Here is a 22,620-nt window from a genome sequence, read left to right as displayed (position 1 = left end):
GCCCTTGTCACAAGTAAAGTCATTACTTAAGAATGTTTCTGAAAAATACAAATGTCTGGGGGGGAAGAAGAAGGCTGCCATTCTACCACCAAAATCTATTTGAGACCAGGCCCATGAAGGCCTATTTGTTCCTCTTTTCTAGGTGATTCTGCTGAGGGATTGGCCATACGGCAGGTCTTTGAGCATCATCAGGTGTGTCCCAGCCTCCCCTGCGCCCGATCACTCTTGTTTTAGTGCCTGCCATTAAGCAATGCTTTTAGCAAAGCATGTGTGTGACACTTAGATGGAACAACTAGTTGCCTAGGAAACTGTCCATTCTATACATGTTCCACTTCCTGGTATCATTTGGGTCCAGCTGCCTCGATTGGCCTTCTTCCTTAACCTTCCTTTGCCACCACCCCCCCACACACATTATTAGGCCAGCTGCATTGCTCCTAATGAGGGCCAACTACATAATTTCTGAGGTCCAGTGCAAAATGGAAATGCAAGACCCCTAGTTGCGATTTTTTGAGAATCTCAAGATGGCAACAGTAGAGCATTAAACCACACGCTGCCCTGCTCCTTATAGCAGTAAAAAGGACCCTGTACACACTTTCTATGGCTCTATAGGATTACTGGAGTCCTGGCCTGGTGACAGAGACACGCCCCCTTCCATATCATCATAATAGCTTTCTAAAGCACCACATGTTCAACCCTCTGATTTTTAAGCACCCCCCCATTAGCCCCCTGAAAGACAAAGCTCCTATAATTGTAGGAACCAGGAATGACTTTTTGTAGATCCTGTTTACCGTACCCAGAATATAGGCATATTTCTTACCTCCTTCACTCCTAAAAGAGCCTCAGAACTGGCAGTCTGTTCAAAACAAACCGTACTCTGTCCGGCTGCGCGTGCCGCCTCTGGCCACCGCGCCAGAGCCTTTGAATCCTCCTAGTCCTTTCTGCCGTCAGGACCTAAGGACCTCCTCCTCCATCACAGTCTGCCCAAGAAGCCGTTGTGAATCAATAGGCCATAGGTTTCTCCAAACCTTTTGAATAGCAGTTTGTATTTTCAGTCTGTCTCACCTCTTGTAATGAAGTCGATGAGTTTACCACCCAGTGTGTACATTAACAGCTCCTTTCCTTTGTATTAACTGCCTGCTTTTCCAAGTGTCAGGAGTTCCCCCTAGTTCCTCCTGCTAGGATTTGATGACCAAGACTGTGTTTGGACATTTGTACTCTTAGCAACTGCAAACTCTTTGCTCCTTCCTTATCCTCCCAGCCTCCACTGGTGCTCCGTCTCCCGTTCTCTTTATTTGCCTAGTTTAGTGGCCCCCTCTCTACAGCACTCAGAACTGAGGACAGCACCACCATGCAGGTATACGATGGTTCTACGCAAATGCACAGCACTAATTTATGCGCGTTTCCTTCTAGTTAAGCCCAACCTTTGCTGTCCTTCTGGGTCACAGCGGCCCCTTGGGTGTCTCTAGGGAATAGCCTGTAGCAACTCTGCTGCCTTTTTCTTAGTTTTTCTCCCCCAAGGATTTTTTTCTTCCTAGGAACTCATCTGCCCCCATCTCTGCTCTCACATAGCCTCCCAGGGTCAGCCGGGATTTGTCCCCATCCGGTGGCATTGCCACCTGCCCAAGGATTTCCTGACCGTCTGAGGGCTTGGAGGTTCATTGCATGCTTCCTTTCCCAAACAATTTATACAAAGGTGTAGAATAAAAGGCCTAGAATTGAGCCCCCAAAGACTTTAATTTAGAAGTGAACAGAGTGCTTTGTTTGTTACTATCTCTAAGCTGTTCCCTATGAATGGAAAAATATTTGGCACCAAGTTTTTTAATTTTGAAAGTAACCTTGTCAAAAGCTTTTGAAAGACTAAATGCAATTTTCTTTCCCACTAATTTATTTACCCCCTCAAAGAACTATAACAGCATAAGGAGGCATGATTGCACATTATAGAAATCCTACTTCCCCTTCAAAGGGCAGCAGAACGAGGAGCCCTGGCTTTGGAATCACACAGAACTGGGTTTGATTTTTGCCATTGCCACTTACTAATAATGTGCCCTTAGGCAAATTACTCTATTTCCCTAAGCCTCAGTGTTCTCATCTTTAAAATGGGAATAATGGGGAGTTCCTGTCTTGATGCAGCAGAAACAAATCTTGACTAGGAACCATGAGGTTGTGGGTTCGATCTCTGGCCTTGCTCAGTGGGTTAAGAATCCGGCGTTGCTATGAGCTGTGGTGTAGGTCACAGACGTGGCTCAGATCTGGCACTGCTGTGGCTCTGGCATAAGCCAGCAGCGACAGCTCCGATTAGACCCCTAGCCTGGGAACCTCCATATGCCATGGGTGCGGCCCTAAAAAGGACAAAAAAAAAAAAAAAGACCAAAAATAAATAAATAAATAATAAAAAAATAAAGTGGGAATAATGGTGCTGACCTTGCATGTTGGCTGTGGAGTTAAATGAGGCAAGGGATCTGGGATGGCTGGAGTATAATGGGGCTTCAGTGAACAGTAGCTATTACTGGTTTGATAATCTTTTTTTACCAATTGCATCAATTTGTACATCCAGGGTTCACTTTCTATGGAAAGGTGTTTGGTTGGTGGTAAAGTGCTTGGCTCTTTGCACCATTAGTTATGTGTTTTGCTCATGTGTCTTGCATGCCCGTTGCTGTACATCTCATGTATGTAGGGGACAATAAGAGCCAGCCCCAGTCCCAGCCTAGAGGACCCCTGAGATAATGGCAGAAACAAAGGTACCAAAGCTAATACAATGTAAACTAGTCCTTGACACAGACAGTCTCTCAAGAAACTGATTCACATTCTTTCTAATCGAGTCTTTGGCCAAAGGAGATTTATATTTTTCCAAGATACCGCTGAAAATTTGTCACTAGGCAGGAATAGCTCAAAACCCTCCCCTTCCTCATTTCTGAATATTCTCTTATATTAAAAGAACTAGGTTTTTGGGACCCCTAGCCCACAGTGGCACATTTCATCCACATCCACACCTGTGTATTTTTATTTATTTATTTTTTTAGGACCATACCCGTCACGTATGGAAGTTCCCAGGCTAGGGGTCAAGTCAGAGCTACAGCTGCCCGTCTACACCACAGCCATAGCAACACAAAATCTGAGCTGAGTCTGCGACCTACACCACAGCTCACAGCAAGCCCGATCCTTAACCCACTGAGCAAGGCCAGGGATTGAACCCGCATCTTCATGGGTACTAGTCGGGTTTGTTAAAGCTGAGCCACAAGAGGAACCCCCCACCTGTGTATTTTTTAAAAATCTTTAGGGCCCACAAGTCTCTGTGATTCACTGGATCTAGTTTTAAAGTAGATCCAAAACATCCTGACCCATTTTGAGTGTAATTTGAAGTGGGTAAGAAAGGTAAAATCTGTGTGATATCCGAAAAATATTTTATGCTATCATCATCAGATGGTGATCCCTCTGAATCTCCATCAGAGCCTTTCCAGAATTTTTTTTTTTTAAATGGGTTTGGAGTATAGAATCCTCCCCCCCCCAAAAAAATTTTTTTCCCCCAACAAATGTCTTATTTGCAGCTGACCAGTCACACTCCCTGGGTTTCTTCCAAATGAACACACTTCTTGGAATTGGGAGAAGACTTAGAAGTCACGTGCCTGTACTCCCTCCATTCATGTCCTTCTTTCTCCATTCAGTTCACTCTTTGAAAAGCACAGCAGTACCTTCTCCATGGCCATTCCAGCGGGAGTTTAGGCAAGGGACTGAGGCCACTATTTTCAGTTTCATAGGATGAGACAGGACACTTGGTGTTGGGCCTTCGGGTGGACAAGCTGGGTAGTGGGAAGAAAGGCACCAGAACAGGCCCCCCCCCGCCCCGGTTATTGTTCCCATGCATAAGCCTTGCTTAGCAGCCTGTGCAAAGAGGAAAGAAAACCCCACATGTCGTCTTACAAATCAGAGTGCTTCAAGTATTTGGTTTGTGCTTTTATTATTTATTTGTTCATTTGGTCTTTTTGCCTTTTCTAGAGCTGCTCTCGCGGCATATGGAGATTCCCAGGCTAGGGGTCTAATTGGAGCTGTAGCCACCGGCCTACGCCAGAGCCACAGCAATGCCAGATCCGAGCTATGTCTGTGACCTACACCACAGCTCACGGCAACGCTGGATCCTTAACCCACTGAGTGAGGCCAGGGATCGAACCCGCAACCTCATGGTTCCTAGTTGGATTCATTAACCACTGCCCCATGACAGGAACTCCTGGTTTGTGCTTTTAATAGTTATCATGTTTCGTACACCATGTCTTTTTTTTTTAATGATTTTTATTTTTTTCCATTATAGCTGGTTTACAGTGTTCTGTCAATTTTCTACTGTACAGCAAGGTGACCCAGTCACACATACATGTATACATTCTTTTTCTCACATTATCATGCTACATCACAAGTGACCGGACATAGTTCCCAGTGCACACACCACGTCTTAATCACCCTTTGTAGTTGTCCTAACCCTCCATCAGAGGAATTCTTCACATTTTGCTTTTGTTTGTGTTTTTGTTTGCTTTTTTATTTTTGCTTTTTAGGGCCGCACCCTCGGCACATGGAAGTTCCCAAGCTAAGGGTCGAATCTGAGCTACAGCTGCCAGCCTACACCACAGCCACAGCAACACCAGATCCAAGGTGCGTCTGTGACCTACACCACAGCTCACGGCAATGCTGGATCCTTAACCCACTGGGTGAGGCCAGGGATCGAACCCGCATCCCTGGCGGGTTCTGGTACCTGGCGGTACTAGTCGGATTCATTTTTGCTGCACCACAGGGGAACTCCGCATTCTTCACATTTTGTAATAACCCATTCATTCGCCTTCAGGGAAGGTGGTCATTGAGACAATCTCCTCCCTTTTTGTATGTGGGGAAACTGAGGCTCTGACAGAACCAGACATTTAGCTCAAAACCTCCCCCTCCCACCAGCCCTTCTCCATCCCAGCATTTCCTCCAGGCCTTGACAGCATGTAGCCCCCATACCAGGACACACCATGTCACCATGCCAGTAAAAACAGCTCTGTCTCTAGGTCCCTAAGGGCCCCACCCCTTCCCAGCACCGCCTTATTGGGTCACCTGACCAATAGGCCACTGCCTCAACTGGGGCCAAATCCCTGGGGACCAACACCACTTCCCAAGGCTGAGCCACCAGCCCAGCCACTCACCCCCATCTGGCTGGGCTCGGTCACCCCCAACAAGTGTGAAAACGCCACCTTTGCAGGCCGGAATCCGCAAGAAATTGGAAACCTGCTGTTAGTTCCATTCCCACTCTCTTTTCATGTTTGCTGTTATTTTTTAACACTTTTTTTTTTTCTCATAAAAGCACTATCCTCTTCCCCAGAGCTTGCCTGTAGCGAAGGCATGGTCTGTACAACTGCAATTATTTCAGAGAACAGATGGAGTGAGGAGCAGAAAGTCTGTTAATAGTAATAGAAATGCTACATGTTAACCTGGACAGCACACGATGACAGTCCCATGACTACCCGTTCTGTTCCCACCAGCTGGGCCACCAAAGTAGGAATGAGATATTCACAAACACAGCCATCAGCCACGTAGCCACCTAAAGTTAGAACTCAAATTCCTTCACACCAGGGGCCTTGGCGACGGCGGCAGCTCAGGCCGAGAACAGAGGGGGCCCGAGCCACAACTCAGCACCAGGTCGAGCAGAACTGCCCCAGCTCTGCTTCAACTGCTAAGGCTTTCTGGTTCAGCAGAGGCCCAGGCCCAGTTTTCAGGCAAATGTTGAACTTGCCGGCTCTACCCAGGAGCCGATTTAACCAAACATTGTCTTTGGTCTCTTGGGAGGCAGCGTTAGGTCTGGCTGAAGTGATCTTGACTCTCCTAGGAGGCAGTGGGTGAGTGAGAGGCCTGGCTGCCCCAGGCTGAGGCCAGAAAGGTCCAGGCAGAGGCGCCCTAGCAAGAAAGCTGGTGTCGGGACCAGCAATACCAAGGGCTTGTCCATCTCTGGGACCAGAAATCTCTTCCCCCTTCTAGAATGTAGAAAAGAAACCAGTATCTTATGCTGGCAGAGGCAATGGGTAGATTTACTTCAACAAACATTTCTTAAGCACCTACTATGTGTGAGACATATGCTAGGTACTTCAGGAACAACAAGGAAATCATGGTCCCAACCTTGAACAAAATCATACATACATGCAAGAAGGACCAAGAGAAGCCCACATATAACCAGATACATAGTGATATTTATTGGAGAGAAGTGCCCCAGCAAAGGTACAGACCAAATGCCATGGGGGTGCAAATAGTAAGGTCATCTTATCTGGCTCAAGGGGCTCAAAAGAGGTCTTCATAGAGGAGTGGGGGAGCATTTGAGGTGTGTCTTGAAAAATGGGAAGGATTTTTCCGTGAGCGGAGAGACCAGTACAAATAAAGTCACGACAGTAGGGAAGCAGAATCACATTGGAGACTTGATGCGTCCCCAGTTCGCGCGCACATGTTGGGCCATGGGATCAGCTGGGCAGGCTGACTGAAAGCAAGCTACCGAAGGCCTCTGAAGCCAGGTTACAAAGTTTTACTGAAACCCTACGTTCAGGGTGAGACAGGTAATCAGACAGATGATCAGGCAGTTGTGTGCTGGCCAGAGCCAACTCTGTCCTCCTCTTTCCAGTTCTGGATTCTGTGGCCTCACGTTGGCAACTTGGATGGGCCATGGTGTGACTCTTTACTGTGGAAATGGTCAAGGGCTTCAAATCAAGACTTGTTTTTGTTTGGCTGTGTGTTTGTTTGTTTCGGGAGAACTGGTCTACCAAGTCAGATTACTCTAATACAAGCCAACAGCACATGAATAGGAAGGGAGGCAGAGAGGTAAGAAGGCTAGTTAAGAGACTGTTGAAATAGTAGGGGCGAGAGCTAGTTCAGATCTCACCCCAGCTGTCAGAGAGAAGGAGGAAAAGTGAGCATGGGTTTTAGAGAGACCTAAGCTCAGAAATCAAAAAGAATTCGGCACAGTTGGAGAGGAAAGAGTCAAAAGATGATTCATACTTTTAATTTGGTGGCTGACAAAATGGTAGTGTCATTCACAGAAATAGGCAAGTCAGAGGAGGTCTGGTGAGCGGGGTGGACATGAATGTAGCTTTGGAGATAGACACAGTCATCCGACAAATAATTCGATCAAAGAAACGAGCCACATGCCCTGGGTTGCTTGCGAGCCCTCTTTTCCTTTCCCTTTCTTCAGTTCCCTCCTCTCCTGCCTCCCAGGCAGTCTGGATAATATCTCAATTCATCACTCAACAGGCAGTGATCTCTGCTGCCTGCTTAGCTGTGTATGAAGCTTTAAAATTTAAATAAGTCCCTCAGCTTTATGAAGACAGAAATGTGGCAGTGGACCAGAGTGGGGGCTTTGAGGAGTGGGTAGAGCACAGTGAACTCTCCGGGATTTGAACTCACCACTCGGCTCACCAGCGCCCCCTTGGCGTGCAGCCAGAATCCCACAAGCCCGCCCTCCCCCAGCCATCTTGAGTGGGCAGATGCTGTGGAGGGACCGCCATCCCCAGAGGACTGGGCAGCACAGTGGCAGAAGGCACTTGATTCAGAGATGCCGGAACACGTTGCCAACAAGTACATCTTTGTAGTATGTATGTTTTAAAATTACACAAGCATCCAGAGACCTAGGTGTGGAGGAACCTGCGTCATGCAAACAAATACCGTACTGTTGTGAATAAAAGTCGACGTCAAATCTGTCCCTCTTCCTCCTGACCTGTGCCTGCCCTTCTGTGTAGGGAGGAAAGGGTGGAATTGGGAGACGAGGGACATGGTTTCAAATCCCAGAGAAGCCATTCACTTGCTCACAATGGCTGGCATTTACTGATTGCTTAACATGTGCCGGGCATTCTTCTGAGCCATTTAACTCACTTAATGTGCATAACAATCTAAGAGAAAAAGCACTATGATGATTATTATCTCTCTTGTAGAGACGGCAAATCTGATGCCCGGAGAGTTTAAGCAGCTTGCCCAAGGCCACCCAGCAACTGAGTAGAATTCACATCACCAAAGCATATCCTCTAATGCTGAGCTTCCGTTTTTCCATCTGTATTCTCAGAATAATACTCTCTATTTAGCAGATTTTCCCTGTAGTGGCACCTTGTTCCCAGCAACATGACTCTGGCCACAGCGAATGATGGCCTTGACACTCTTGGAACCTATATCACCTGCTACCTCCAGCCTCCATATTCAGCTGTTGCCAAACCATCCTTTATTCTTCATCCTCAACTACCACCTTCCCTGTGAAGACTGACCTCACCACTGCCCCCATTCTGCACAGAAGTATTTGGTCCCTGTCCTGTGTTCCCAGAGCCCTTTGTGTAAGTCTGTCCCAGCATGACATGCTGTAGTTGTTTACTGTGCCGTAGTTGTATACATGCCTGTCTCCCTCGTTAGTTTGTGAACCATTCAAGGACATCTCTGTATAGACAGCGTGTGGGATGCAGCCCTGGGGAGCTGAACTAGTTGAAGAAACAGAGCCCTTTAGCCTCACCAGAAGGTCACTGGGAGGCCGTGGTAATTGCCTTCAAATGTCTGAAGGGTGGCCATGTACAAGAAGGACAGGCCTTGTTCCATGCAATTCTCCAAGAAAAAACAGGAACAGCTGTGAGTTTTAAGGGCAGATTCTCGCTCCATGAGACGTAGCCCTTTCTAAGAATCTGAGCTGTACGTGAATGAGTCGCCTCCCTGAAGAGTGAGGGTCACCCACCGCTGGGAGTGCCATGGAGCCGCTGGATGCTTGCCGGCTAGATTTGCTTAAGGAAACTCCTCCAGCACTCCAGGGTTCTCTAATCTGTCCCACTCCCACACGAACTTTGCCTTTGTTTCAGGCAGAGATCCCTTCCCTGGGACTTTCCTTCAAATCTCCTTGGCCAGAATATGGCCTCCCCTTGGTGCAGAGAAGCTGGGAGACCCCGTGTTGTAGCCCTCCAGCCTCTGTGGCAGAGGAAGGCAAGGAAGAAGGATAGCTACCCCACAGTGAATCTGTAATGGCATGAGCCCCGTCTTCCGGGTTGAGGTGCCCCTGTCCATGTAGCCCAGGAAGTGGGCAGTTTTTGTCAGCAGTTATGGAGAGAAAGGCTGTTCTGGATGCCAGCCTGAAATGTGAGTCAGTCCTCAGGGATGAAAGGCATTAGGCTCAAGGGGCAACACCCGGACTGCATCCTGGCGAGACCATCAGCCCTGGTGAGGAACAGCTGTTACACTCAACCTCCCCCAGGAAGAAGGCTCTTAACTAGATTTCCCATACAGAACTTTGTGGGGGAGGTTCAAACACAACCAGCCCACCATAGGCTAAATTTGTATTCCAACCAACCTTGTAATGAATAGTGGGAGAGAAGGGTGACTTGTGTTTGTGACTTCAGCTTCTTGATTCAGTGCTCAAGCCCCTTGGTCTTCAGGTCCCCAGACACAAGGGATCCTGGCCAAGGTTGGGGGGAGTCTGTCCTCTTTTTGCAGAGGGCACACAGTCTTCCCTGAAAGCACACGAAGCAGAGGAAGGATGCCTGGGTTTTAGTCAGTGGCAGATTTGGTCAAGGACCTGGGGGAACCAGCTCGTAGAGTTGTAACTTTACGTTCGTGTTACCTGGGAAACTTTCACTTCGACACCAATGCCTGGTCCCCGCTCCAGACCCCTCAAGTCAAGGGTCCAGCCTTGGTAGCTTTGAAAACTCCTTTAGTGATTCTACTATTCAGGCAGGGCTGAGAACTACTGCTTTGGAGAGCATGGCTCTCCACTCACCTTGACAGTGAACCTTATCAGGGCATTAGCTCAGTTCTTCGTTCTAGGACAAGTGCTGTAGGCAACAAGCCACAGACATAGTCACATCAGAACATGAGAGAAATGCAACGCTAGATACCCCCCAGGTTCCTGCAGTCTCCACATGGGCTTGATGGATATCAGAGTCATAAGGAGTCAAGGGGCTTGTTCTGAAGTGTACCTGGGATTTGTTTTCATTAGATATGATAAGACACGCTGGCAGAAATGATGGTCATGAAGGAAGAAGTCTATACTCCCAGATCCCTAAAGACAGGAGTCACAGCACACCATGTGGGGCCACATGGGGAGGCACCAGAGGCAGAAGGAGTGAGGAGAAAGCTTGGATAAGAATCTTTATTGTGATTTTTGTGTGTGTGTGGGGGGGGGGAGGGTGGGAACATTGGCAAGGGACAATAAGCAGGGGAGACCTGATTGGGATTGGCTAGATGGAATAGTTCTGATGGGTTCTGGACCATGGGAGCTGCCCCTGGTTGTTTGGAACCTGACCCCTAAGTGAGTCAGTAAAGAAGAGTGGCTCAGGCCAATAAAAGAGATGGTGTAGGAGTTCCCATCGTGGCTCAGTGGTTAACAAATCCGACTAGGAACCGTGAGGTGGCAGGTTCAATCCCTGGCCTTGCTCAGTGTGTTAAGGATCCAGCGTTGCTGTGAGCTGTGGTGTAGGTTGCAGTTGTGGCTCAGATCCCGTGTTGCTGTGGCTCTGGCGTGGGCCGGTGGCTACAGCTCCGATTAGACCCCTAGCCCGGGAACCTCCATATGCCCTGGGAGCGGCCCAAGAAATGGCAAAAAGGCCAAAAATAAATAAATAAATAAATAAATAAATAAATAAATAAATAAATAAATAAAAGAGGTGGTGTAGGGGACTGTAGGTGATGGCTCCGGATTGGTAGGTTTTGCGCCTGTAGGGCCTGCTCTCTGGAAGTGTTTGCGCTCTCTGGGAACTGGCAGCCTCTCCAGGGACAGCAAGACCCCAGACATCAAAATATCAGAAAATAAAAGACATGATTAATAGAAGCCCCAGCTTCTCAGCACTTCTAGGACTTAGAACTGTCTACTGAAATCTTGTCATACTCCTTCCAAAGACTGCTTTTCAGTCCTCCTCTGTAGGAAAGGCAGGGCACACAGACTCCGTCAGTGGCAGGGTGGCTAGAGGGGGCCACGGAGGTTCCAGAGCACACCCGCACATCAGGAGGGCCCCTCTGACCGGGCATTTCTACGTTTCAGAGGGTGTAGCATGCTGCCTGCCTCTAAGGACCATTCTTGTGCTGTGCTGACCCATCCCTCACCACATCAGCCTAAAAGCCCCCAATGGATGCCACTCTGTCCACCTGGATCCACCCCTCACCCCACCACCAGCGGAGCTCTCTCTCTTTAACCCATCTCTGACCATGTCATCCCCACACCCCCACTTAGAAACCTCCCTGACATATCCATCACTCTGCTGGCCTCCTCTGCTGCCCCTCCAGCTCTCTGTCCCTCAGCCTTGGGGACTCCATGCTCCAGACACAGAACAACTTGTTGCTCCCTTTCATATCTCATGTCTTTGTACTTGCTGTTCCCATTGCCTGGCATGGCCTTCCCTCCTGGGCAAATTTCTATTCATCACGACCCAGCTCATCCCAGGCAACGTCCTCTGTGCGGCCTTATTTGGTCACCCCCTGGCAGAGCTAATCACCTCAGGGTCATTTCTGCAGTGTTAACCTTGTGCCTGGTTGGATCCCGAAAGGTGCTTGGATTCTTTGCATGTGTATCCAGCTCCCCATCACACTACCACCTCCTCAAAGGCAAAGGCCACATTTCTCTCATATCTTACCCTCAGCCCCTCTCATGGTGCTTAGTGAGAGGGCAGTCAATGCTTGTGGAATGAATGGATGGATGGATGAACAAGTCAACAGTGGAACCACCTGGGCCTGGCGGTAATTTGTTTCATCTACTCATTCAAAAATATTTATTGAGTGTCTTCTACATGCCAGACACTAATTTATGGGGGTATAGTTGTGAGCAGAAATAGACACAAATCCCGCTTTCAAGAAGGTTCTAGTCTTTCTAGTCTTGTGGAGAACACAGACACAAATCAAAACCTATGCCAATGCACGTATATTTAACTATCAACTGAGATTGGTGTCTGAGGGAAAGAAATGTGAGCATGGTTAACAAAGGAAACTTAACCTGCAACAAGGGTCAGGGGACGCTTCTATGGAGAGGTCACCCTGAACTGAGTTCTGAAGTATGAACAGGAGTTCACTAGATTCAAGGGGATAGGGTGAAGTGAGGAAATGTAATACAAAGACCATGGGATAGAACAAAAAGGCACATGAGAGTAGAGTAAGGAGTAAGGGGCACGTGTACACGATGACAAGGAACAGTAGGAAGGGGCCAGATTATTCAAGGCCTTGTAGCGGGAGGATTATACAACCTTACTTGTGTGTGTTTGGTTTTGGTTAAAATATAGCTGATTTACAATATTGTGTTAGTTTTAGGTGATCACAGCAAAGTGATTCAATTTTATAAAACTTTTTCAGATTCTTTTCCCTTATAGGCTGTTGCAAAATACTAAGTGTAGTTCCCTGTGGTATTCAGTAGGTCCTTGTTGATTATCTATTTTATATATAGTAGTGTGTATATGTTAATCCAACCTCCTAATTTATTCCTCCCCCCCTCCCCTTTGGTAATCATAAGTTTATTTTCTCTATCTGTGGGTTTATTTCTGCTTCATAAATAAGTTCATTTGCATCATTTTTAAAGATTGGACATATAAGTGATATATGGTATTTGTCTTTGGTTTACTTCACTTAGTATAATAATCTATGTTGTCACTTAGGTCCACCTATGTTGTTGCAAATGACATTATTCCATTCTTTTTTATGGCTGAGTAGTATTCCATTGTATGTATATACCACCTCTTCATCCCTTTATCTATGGATGGACATTTAGGTCGCTTTCATGTCTTGGCTATTGTGAATAGTGCTGCTTTGAATATAGGGGTGCATATATCTTTTCAATTGACCTTACTTGTGTTTTGAAAAGATGTTCTGAATCAGGGTGAAAAGTTGATTAGGGGATCAAAACAGATATGAAGAAATCAGTTAGGAAGCTGTTACAGGAAACAAGACAAACAGTCGGGGGGAGAGGTGGGGTGTGAATGCACTTAGGGCTTGTAGGCTCTGAGGCAGACCTGGAAGATTGTGTCATAAGGGCTTCAGTTTACTCTGAAAAGTTATCACTGAGAAGCGTAGACCACATATTCTGTGACTCCATTATATGAAATGGTCAGGTTAGGCAAAAAGGAGATTATAGAGACAGAAAGTAGATTAGTGGTTGGCTGAAGCTGGGAGAAGTAACAGGAAATGATTGCAAATGGCACAAGGATTCTTTTGGGGCTGATGAAAATTTTCTAAATTTAGATTATCGTGATGGTTGCACAACTCTGTTAATTGACTAAAAATTGTTGAAATGTACGCTATAAAGGGGTGAAGTTTGTGGTATGGAAATTAAATTTCAATATAGCTGTGTAAAAAACGTCACCTGGACAAGCCCAGATCTACTTATCCCTCTGTGTTGTCATCATCGTGTCAGTGTACCAGGATCTACTGACATGGCTTCTCGTACCTTGCTCACGCCCTGCGCTGCAGAGCCCAGGGCCCTGTTTCAGCAGTTTCCCTTACCCCACTGTCCCCCCAAAGTGTGATGAGGATTCCCCAAGCTCTCCCTACCTCAGAGGACAAAGCCATCCCTCTTTACCTCTTAGCCAGCTAGAGAAAGACTAGAGACCAGCATCTCTAAGATAATACTATGTGATTACTATACATTTCACTTTCTTCTATAATTTCAGTTTATTTTTAGCAGGTAATATATTCACATGGCTCAAAAATCGAAATGAAAGAAGAGGCACGTAGGAGAGATTTCCATCCCACCTCTGTCCCATCCACCCACAGCACCACTGCCACCTACATCTTTTTTTTTTTTTTTTAAGTATCTTTCTGGAGTTTGTTTATGCAAATACAAACCAATGTGAAGAAATAGCGTATATTTTTCTTTCTTATGTAAAAGTAAGGTGCTAGATATACTGTTCTGCACCCTGCTTTTTTTCACTCATTTATCTTGGAGAGCTGTCAGATCAGATCGGAGAGATCTTCATTGTTTTTCGCAGCTATGAAGTATTCCATGGGGGGTAGGTATCAATGTTTATGAACCAATCCCCAACTGATGGACACTTGAGTTATTCCCAGCTTCTGCTCTTACAAACATGGCTGAAATGAATACCTTTTTTATGAGTCACTTCATAAATGTGCAGATATTTTTAGGGGGAAAAGTTACAGAAATGGGATTGCTGAGTCAAAGGGTAAATTGCCCCATTTTTGTATTCTCAAAATGCAAGCCTCCCCACAGCCTTGCCAGCAGATCACACTGTCGAGGTCTGGGGTTTGCAGAATGCTTGACAAGGGCATGGATTCCATCCTGCTTTCTTCAAGCAGGATTACCTTCTTTTTTAATTAAATTTTAAAAAATTTCTGTGATAGGAACATGAGATTGACCCTCTTAACAGATTTTAAAGTGTACAACACAGTGTCATTAACTACAGGCACCAAGTTGTATAGCAGATCCCTAGAACTTATTCATCTTATGTGATTCATACTTTATACCTATTTAATAGCAATTCCCCCTTTCCCCCCTCCCCCTGCCCCTGGCAACCACCATTCTGCTCTCTACTTCTTTGCCCTCTATGAGTTTGACTATTTTGGATGCCTCCTACAAGTTGAACCATGTAGCATTTGTCCTTCTGTGACTGGCTTAATGCAGTAGCATAATGCCCTCATGGTTCATTCATGTTGTCGTCAACCACAGGATTTCCTCCTTTTTTGAGGCTGAGTAATATTCCACTGTGTATATAAACTACATCGTCTTTATCCCTTCATATACCGATAGATATTTAGGGCTGTTTCCACATCCTGGCTACAGCGAATTATGCTGTCATGAACAAGGGAGTGAAGATAGCTCTTCCAGTCCCTTATTTCAGTTCTTTTGGATAAATACCCCAAAGTGGGACTGCTGGATCTTAAAAGCAGGATTAGTTCACATTATATCCAGACACCCCAGAATCCACTGAATGGCCGTTAGAACCTGAAGGAAAGGAAATATCTAGCTCAGTGCCCTCAGTGCCCAGAGGGGAGAAAGACTTAGCTAAGATGCCCAGCCCGCAGTGCAGTGTATTCGTGGGTACCCAGTGCATCCCTGGCATTTGCCTGGTCTGTGTGATACCCCCAAAGAGGTAGAAAACAGTCTCCATCTCAGGCAAGAAGATGTGTGGCAAGTACGAAACTCCCTGGAGATGAATCCTTTGGTGACCGTGTTGACTGCACGTCCCTCTCTCTTGGCTGTGTTAGAGGCTGGGCCGCCGTGGTCAGACATCAGTGTGCATGACAGGGGACTGGCTCATCTCCTTTACCACCACCCTCCTCTGCCATCCTGTCTGCTCCAAGGACCTGCAGAGCAGGTGAGAGCCTGGGTCAGACTTCAAGGAGTCTGGCTCAGAGCCAAGTTCTTGAAAAGGCTGTTTGCAAATTTATCTGGTGAATGCCACTCTCACCTCTGCCAAATATTTGCTAGGGAGCTTCTGTTGGCAATTAGGGTCTTTGAAAGGGCTGGGAACCACCTCCCAGATTGCACTGAGAGAGAAGGTACAAGACCATTGCCACGGAAGGCTGCTCTTTCCTGCTGAGTTTTTGAGGAGGTCTGCTATGGGGTTGCCTTAGCAAGGAGGAGCTCTAGGTTAAACTTCAGGATGTAACTGCCTCAGGGAGCGCCATGCAACAGGGGCTCGTCAACAAAGACCAGTCTCCAGCTTCACCAGGTAAAGAAGAAGTCACCAGTGTAGGAAAGCTGCCGGTGGGGGTGGGGAAGGGCAGGACAAGGGGGTGGGAAGGAAGAGGAGGCTACCGGCTAGAATTCCCCTGGGCGTTGTTTAACCAGGAGAAAAATGAGGGTTCTGGGATTGCTTACAGTGGCATTTTTTTTTCAAAGTACAAATCTTTTTCTCTAGGCATAAAAGCAATGCATTTTATTGCAGAAACTTTGGAAAACACAGAAAAGCATAAAGAAGAAAATGGTTCATAATTATCCCATCACTTAGAGATAATCAGTCAACATGTCAGTTCCTATTTTCCTGGTCCTCTTTCCACTGAGGAGTATATATGTGAATGGAAATATATGTTTTTGGTTGTCTTCTCTTCTGGTTAACCAAGTCAGTGAGATGGTGTGTTACATAAGATTTTACAACCTACCCATTATTTCTGCATGCCTTTAAAACTCTGGGAGTAGGAGTTCCCACTGTGGTGCAGTGGGTTAATGATCTGGTTTATCTCTGGCATTGCTGGTTTGATCCCTAGCCCTGCGGAGCTGGCATTGCAGCACAAACATGAAAATATTATATGTCAGTTTTATAGGCAAAAATGGGATTTTATTTTATAATTTCTTCATGTGTTTGTTGATGATTTGTATTTCTTATCTATTTTTCCACTGGGTTATTACTCTTTTTCTCATCGATTTAAAGAGTGCTTTATAGGAGTTCCCATCGTGGTGCAGCGGAAACGCATCCGACTAGGAACCATGAGGTTGTGGGTTCAATCCCTGGCCTTGCTCAGTGGGTTGGGGATCCGGTGTTGCCGTGAGCTGTGGTGTGGGTTGCAGACATAGCTCGGATCCAGCGTTGCTGTGGCTCTGTTGTAAGCTGGTGGCTACAGCTCCAATTAGACCCCTCGCCTGGGAGCCTCCATGTGCCGCGGGTGTGAGCCTAAAAAGACAGAAGACAAAAAAAAAAAAAAAAAAGAGTGCTTTATATATTAAGGAACTTAAACTTTTATCATACATGTTGTGGCTATGTTCTCCCAGCTTATTGTCTTTGGATTTTATTTCACTTTTTTTGTCATATAAAAGTTTCAAACTTATATCTAGTTAAATATATCAGTCTTTTCCTTCATGTCATTCACTGTTAACAGTTTGGTGCATACTTTTCCAGACATTCTCTATGCATATACAAGTATATCTATAAATATATATGTAGTTAGGTATGTAGTTTTCCTGCACATTTCAAATGATATCACACACACTATTCTGCAACTTATTTCACTTATTAGTATATTGTGGATATTTTCCATATTAAAATATAAAGAAAGATCTAACTCTAACAGAATATTCCATTATATGAATTTACTATTCTTTGATTAAATCAATTTTTAAAGATTTTTTTTTTCATTTTTCACATTCATTCAAATCTGGAAGGTTTTGGGTATGAAAGAAATAGAGACTGAAGTTCATTTTTTCCACATGGTGAGTCCGTTGTGTCAATAGCATTTGTAAAGTAGACTATTCTTCCCCACTGATTGGAAATAGCTTTACCATAACTTGATCATGTATTAAATACATCTTTATGAAGAATACAGGTTTCTCTCTAAGTTTTCCATTTTGTTTCCTTGTTTATTCCTTAATCAATACCACATTGCTCTAAGTAGTTAACTTTACCATATATATATCTACACACACACACACATTTTTTTTCTTCTTTTTTAGGGCCGCACCTGCGGCAGGTGGAGGTTCCCAGGCTACAGGTCAAATCAGAGCTGTAGCCGCTGGCCTACGCCACAGCCACAGCCACACAGGATCCGAGCTGCATCTGCAACCTACACCACAGCTCAAGGCAATGCCAGATCCTTAACCCACTGAGCGAGCCAGGGATCAAACCTGTGTCCTCATGGATACTAGTCAGATTCATTTTGCACTGAGCCACGATGGGAACTCCTAACTTTACATATATTTTAAAATCTACAAAATCAGTACCATCCCCTATTTCTTTATCACTCAGTATTGCCTTGACTATTTCCCCTCCTCCTCCACCTTTTGCTTTTATTCTGAGCCTTAAGATCCTTCCATGAATCCCTCAAAGTATCTATTAAAGATTTTTTATTGGAATTGGAATTGTGCTGAATTAACTAATTAATTATGTATTGACATATTTGCAAATGATTGTCTTAACGTAAAAGCATAGTATGTTTCTCTCCATCTATTCAAGTTTTCCTTTTTTGTATGTCGGTAATGTTTGGTTTCTTATTTAGTCTTGGATTTTTTTTATCAGTTTTATTCCTAGATGTTTTTATATTTTTATTACAATTGTAAGTGAGATTTTCAAAGTATACTTTCTGACAACTCTTAGTCTTTAGGAAAGTACTGATTTTGTGTGCGTTTTGTAACCACCTTACTGATTATTAGTCTAGTTTCCAAACTGCTTCTTTTGGATTTCTCCTGTAACCAATCTTGTCATTTGCAAAACAATTAATTAAAAGACAGAAAGAGTATAGATGGATTTTTTTCTTCTTTTACAGTATTTACACTTTGTTTCTTTTTATTTTCTTGTTGCTTTGGCTAGAACCAATTCTTGGATGTATCAGTTTTTTCTCTGTAGGATTCTATTGGGACCACACACACACACACGCTCCTTGGGATATGATCCTACTTTTCCCCTAATATTTTTATCTCTTTATCCTTTTCTTCTGAGTTCTTGGTGATTTCCTTGGGCTTTATCTTCAAATTCTCTCACTAAATTTCCCATAACATCTAATATGTGAGTCACTTCTTTTGGATTTTAACATTCAACAATTTTTTTGGGGGGGGGGGCGTGCCCACAGCATGCAGAAGTTCCCAGGCCAGGGACCAAACCCACACCGCAACAGTGACCTGAACCACAGCAGTGACAATGCTGGATCCTTAACTGCTATGCTACCAGGGAACTCCAACAAAGAATATTTTTGCCTCTAAACTATCTGTCTCTGGAAAGTTGCCAGTGGTCCCCCAGTTGTAAAAGCCAGTGCTGCTTTGTAGTGCTCTCCCTCGATGACTCTGTTTCCCTGACGCCATCCGCACTCCTTCCTTGAACCCTTTTTTCCTCTTGGCTTCTATGATACACTGCTTCCCCGGTCCTCCCCTAACTCCCTTCCCCTCAGTGTCTCCCCTCACCACCTGCCTCAGTTCCTGAGCTCCACTCTAGCTGTTCTGCTCTCACACTGTATGTTCTCCCCAGTAATCTCATCCATCGCTGAGCCCACTACCCACATGCCAAGTCTTGGGAGAGTTCCAGCCTCATGGCTCCATTTAAGGTGCATCTCTGCCTAAATGTTTCAACACCAAGCTCACTTTCTCCCACCTTGTCTGCTCCTACTGTTCATGGTACCATCATCCACCTAGTTGCCCAAGATGGAATCTTGGAGTCCTTCTGGACCCCTCCCTCTCCCTCACTCACCCTATGGAGTCACCTCATGCTGTTGATTCTATGACAGAAATGCTCCTCCTTTCTCTCTGTCTTGATTACTGCTTGAATTTCCGAGCCCTGGTGATCTCTTTTCAGAGTGTCCTAGTGATTTTTTTTGCACTGCTTTTAGTCTTTCCCTCATCTTCACCATGTGCTTTCCCAGAGCACACTTTTAATTGTGTCAGCTATCTGTTCAAACAACTTCAGTGTAAACGAATTCTAAAAACTTTAGGACATGTAAGGTTTTTTATCATCTGGTCCCAGTAACCTTTCAGCTCCATCACCCCCCGTTCCTTTCTAGATGCCCTGTGTTCCAGCACACCAAGATCCTTGCCCTTCCCCAGACCCTCCATGCCTCTGCCCGGACCCTTCCCTTTGCCTGTAGAGTCCTTTACCGGACCCCTTACCTGCTCATCCTTCAAGATTAAGCTCAAGAAACAACTCCATGCAGCCCTCCTGGATTCCTGAGGTGGAGGGTGTAGACTCCATCCTCTGTGCTCCCGTCGTATCTGATAAACCCACCTCTACTCTGCCACTGCACATAATGCACTACAGTTAGGTCTATGGCTGTCGCTCCCTCCAGAGCAAGAGGAAGCCCGGGTCGCTCCTTATTTAGCTTCTCACTTCTTACCCTCTCACTTCCTTCTCCTCTGTTATACTCGCAAGTGTGTCCGTATTGAAGCCAAACCCAACTACGACCCACTTATTCCACATCTGCATGTGAATGGTTAAAAAGAACCCAACCGCAGAATGTGATATTACCCAGTAACCTTCCTACAAACCCAGGGAATACTCAATTTCTTGCTTCCCCAAATGACTATTTCACACCTTCTCTGTCCCCACACTTCCTATAGTCCCTCTTCCCCTGATGACCTTGCCTCAAATTCACTGAGAAAATAGAAGTAATCAGAAGTCAGTTTCCTCATTCCTCACCAGCACACCTTCCAATGCCCTTGCACCCGGACCTGTATCCTGTGCCCCTACAAAGGCCAGGCCCTCCACTTTCGTTCTGGATCCTGTCCCTTCTCACCCTCCCAGAGTCCTGGCTCTGCAACGAACCCTCTTCTTTCTGACATCTGTGCTTCCTTTGCTGCTGGATCTCTTCTGTTGACCTGCAGACATGCTTGATTATCCTCCATCTCCTTAAAAACTTAAAAAGAAATAAATCCCTCTGTTCTTCCTTCTCGGCTGTCCTTCACACTGTAATTTCTTTGTTTTTTAAAAATCATCTTTGATAACTTCTTTCAGTTCATCATCTCACATCTCGTCTCCACCTATTCCAATCAAACCTCAGCCCTTTATACCTCACTACACCGGTCTTGCCAAGATACAGGGATCTGCAGGTTGTCAAATTCCATTGTCATATCCGTGTCCTCGTCTTGTGCTACCTTTCAGCAGCATTCGACACAGCTGACCTCCTCCACACACTTCCTGTCTCGGTTTTCATGATACCCACCTTTTAGGAGGCTCCCCTATCTCCGTGGTTACAGTCTCCTTTGCCAAGTTTCCCCCTCGCCTCTCCATGTTAGTATGTTCTAGAGTTCACGCATGAGACCTCTTTTCTTCCCCAAATCGAATCCCTCCATGAATAATCTCATTAATCTATGGATTAGGGACTATCTTGGGTCCTTGGGAGACAGTGATTCCAAAAGTTATATATGCAGTCCTGATCTCTCCTCCAAACCCCAGTCTCTGACATATACTTTAAGAGGCATTTCAGGAGTTCCCGTCGTGGCGCTGTGGAAACGGATCCAACTAGGAACCATGAGGTTGCAGGTTCGATCCCTGGCCTTGCTCAGTGGGTCAAGGATCCAGCGTTGCTGTGAACCGTGGTGCAGGTCACAGATGTGGCTCAATCTGGCATTGCTGTGGCTGTGGTGTAGGTTGGCAGCTGTAGCTCCGATTTGACCCTTAGCTTGGGAACCTCCATGTGCTGCACATGAGGCCCTAAAAAAAAAAAAAAATGGCATTTCAAATGTAACATATCTGAAACAGAGCTCTCAATATCCCCCTCAGGCATTCTCCTCTCCAAGTCTTCCCCATGGCACCATTTACCCAGTCACTCAAGCCAAAAACCCCAGAGTCATCCCTGGTTTCTCTTTCCCTACCCTTCCTCCCCGCCTTACTGTCCAATCCACTGATGCTACCTAGAAACACTTCCCCAGTCCATCTACTGGTTTGTCTGTCCATCGCTACCATTCTGGTCCAAAATGCCATCATTATTCTTTTTGCTACTGCAATAGCCTCCTGACTGGCTTGCTGCCTCCTCTCTTCCCTCCCGCCGACCATATACTCTCCACCTAGGCACCAAGACAGTCTTCAAAACTTAAATCAGAGCATATCATGCTCCTGGCTAAAAAACCCTCCAGTGACTCTTAAAATAAAACCCTATCCTCACCCAGGTCTGCAAAGCGTTCTGTGGTCTCCACCCACCTCTCCAACCCTGCGTGTCCACTCCCTGGACGTGCTTGCCTCCGGCCACATGGCGCTCTTTCTGTTCCTCAAACCCTCTCTTGTTCCTACTCGAAAGCCTTTGTAGTGGTTGTTCCCCCCTCTCAGAATGCTTACTCCCTTCAACCCTACCTGATTTTCTTTTAATCATAGCACTGATCACAGGTTGGCATTTCCTTATTTTTTTATTGTTGATGTTTGGGTTTTTTGTTTTTCTTTTTTAACATGTGTCTTTACCTAGAATAAAGGCTTCCTGAAAGTATGGGCCATACCATCTTGTTCTCTGTTGGATTCCTAGCACCTGGAACCATTTCTGGCACAGAGTAGATGTTTGGTAAATTCTTGTTGAAGGGCCAAGTGAATCTGAGTCCTCCTTGCAGTTGACGCAGTTCCTGACACAGGGTAAGCCTTAGCTCCTGTATTTGCAGAACTAATGGACATGTCACTCCAACTACACTGTGAGCTTTTGGAGAGCAGAGCCCTGTTTTAAACTCTTTGTTTCTTTCACAGCACCTGGCATGATGTTAGGGACTTCCAGGTGCTGAGTAAATATGGTGGTTTGATTTATCCTTCTTCATAAAAGGAAAGCCAAGCTATTAAGCTGCCTACTTCACAGACTTTGTTTCTCTGAGAATAAACATGTGACCCAAGAGGAATGTCATGAGAACAAGGATGAACGGAATAGGAAGCCATAGGGGTTGGTCAGCCACTCTCAGCTGGAATTGACATAAAAGGAGAGTCTGTATCTTGTAGATTTCCTATCCAAACTCTGGCCCTGATGCTACACTTCTTTCTGGTGAATGTGTTACAGGGTGCAACCTATATCCTGGTGATGGTGGATCCAGATGCCCCCAGCAGGTCCTCTCCCAAAGCTCAGTTCTGGAGACATTGGCTGGTGACAGATATCAAGGTAAGCAGGCCAGAAGGCGCTTTCTGATTCCTTGGGGATTGTGGTTGAAAGATTATTGTTCCTTGCGGTTCTCGGCTCTCATTCAGGAGGTTCAGGGACTCTGATGAGTAAGCATCTGTGTCAGGTTCCCCCCCTCCCCACCCTGCCCAAGCACCCAGCCGTCACAGCCTCACCCATGTTTTCTAA

General features: G+C 45.7%; 1 protein-coding gene across 2 annotated transcripts in view; it reads left to right on the top strand.

Annotated features, from left to right (window-relative positions):
• The window catches only part of PEBP4 (phosphatidylethanolamine binding protein 4), a 205,543-nt gene that overhangs the window by 86,706 nt on the left and 96,217 nt on the right, over positions 1–22,620 (top strand). For both annotated transcript variants that reach the window (XM_047761763.1, XM_047761762.1), the window contains exon 4: positions 22,336–22,434. In XM_047761763.1, the coding sequence (XP_047617719.1) occupies positions 22,336–22,434 (99 nt within the window). The remainder of the gene's footprint in view (positions 1–22,335; positions 22,435–22,620) is intronic.

This window comes from Phacochoerus africanus, chromosome 15 (assembly GCF_016906955.1).
Source record: "Phacochoerus africanus isolate WHEZ1 chromosome 15, ROS_Pafr_v1, whole genome shotgun sequence".
NCBI lineage: Eukaryota > Metazoa > Chordata > Mammalia > Artiodactyla > Suidae > Phacochoerus > Phacochoerus africanus.
Note: the sequence above shows the minus strand (reverse complement) of the source record. Positions and strands in the feature narration are given on the sequence as shown.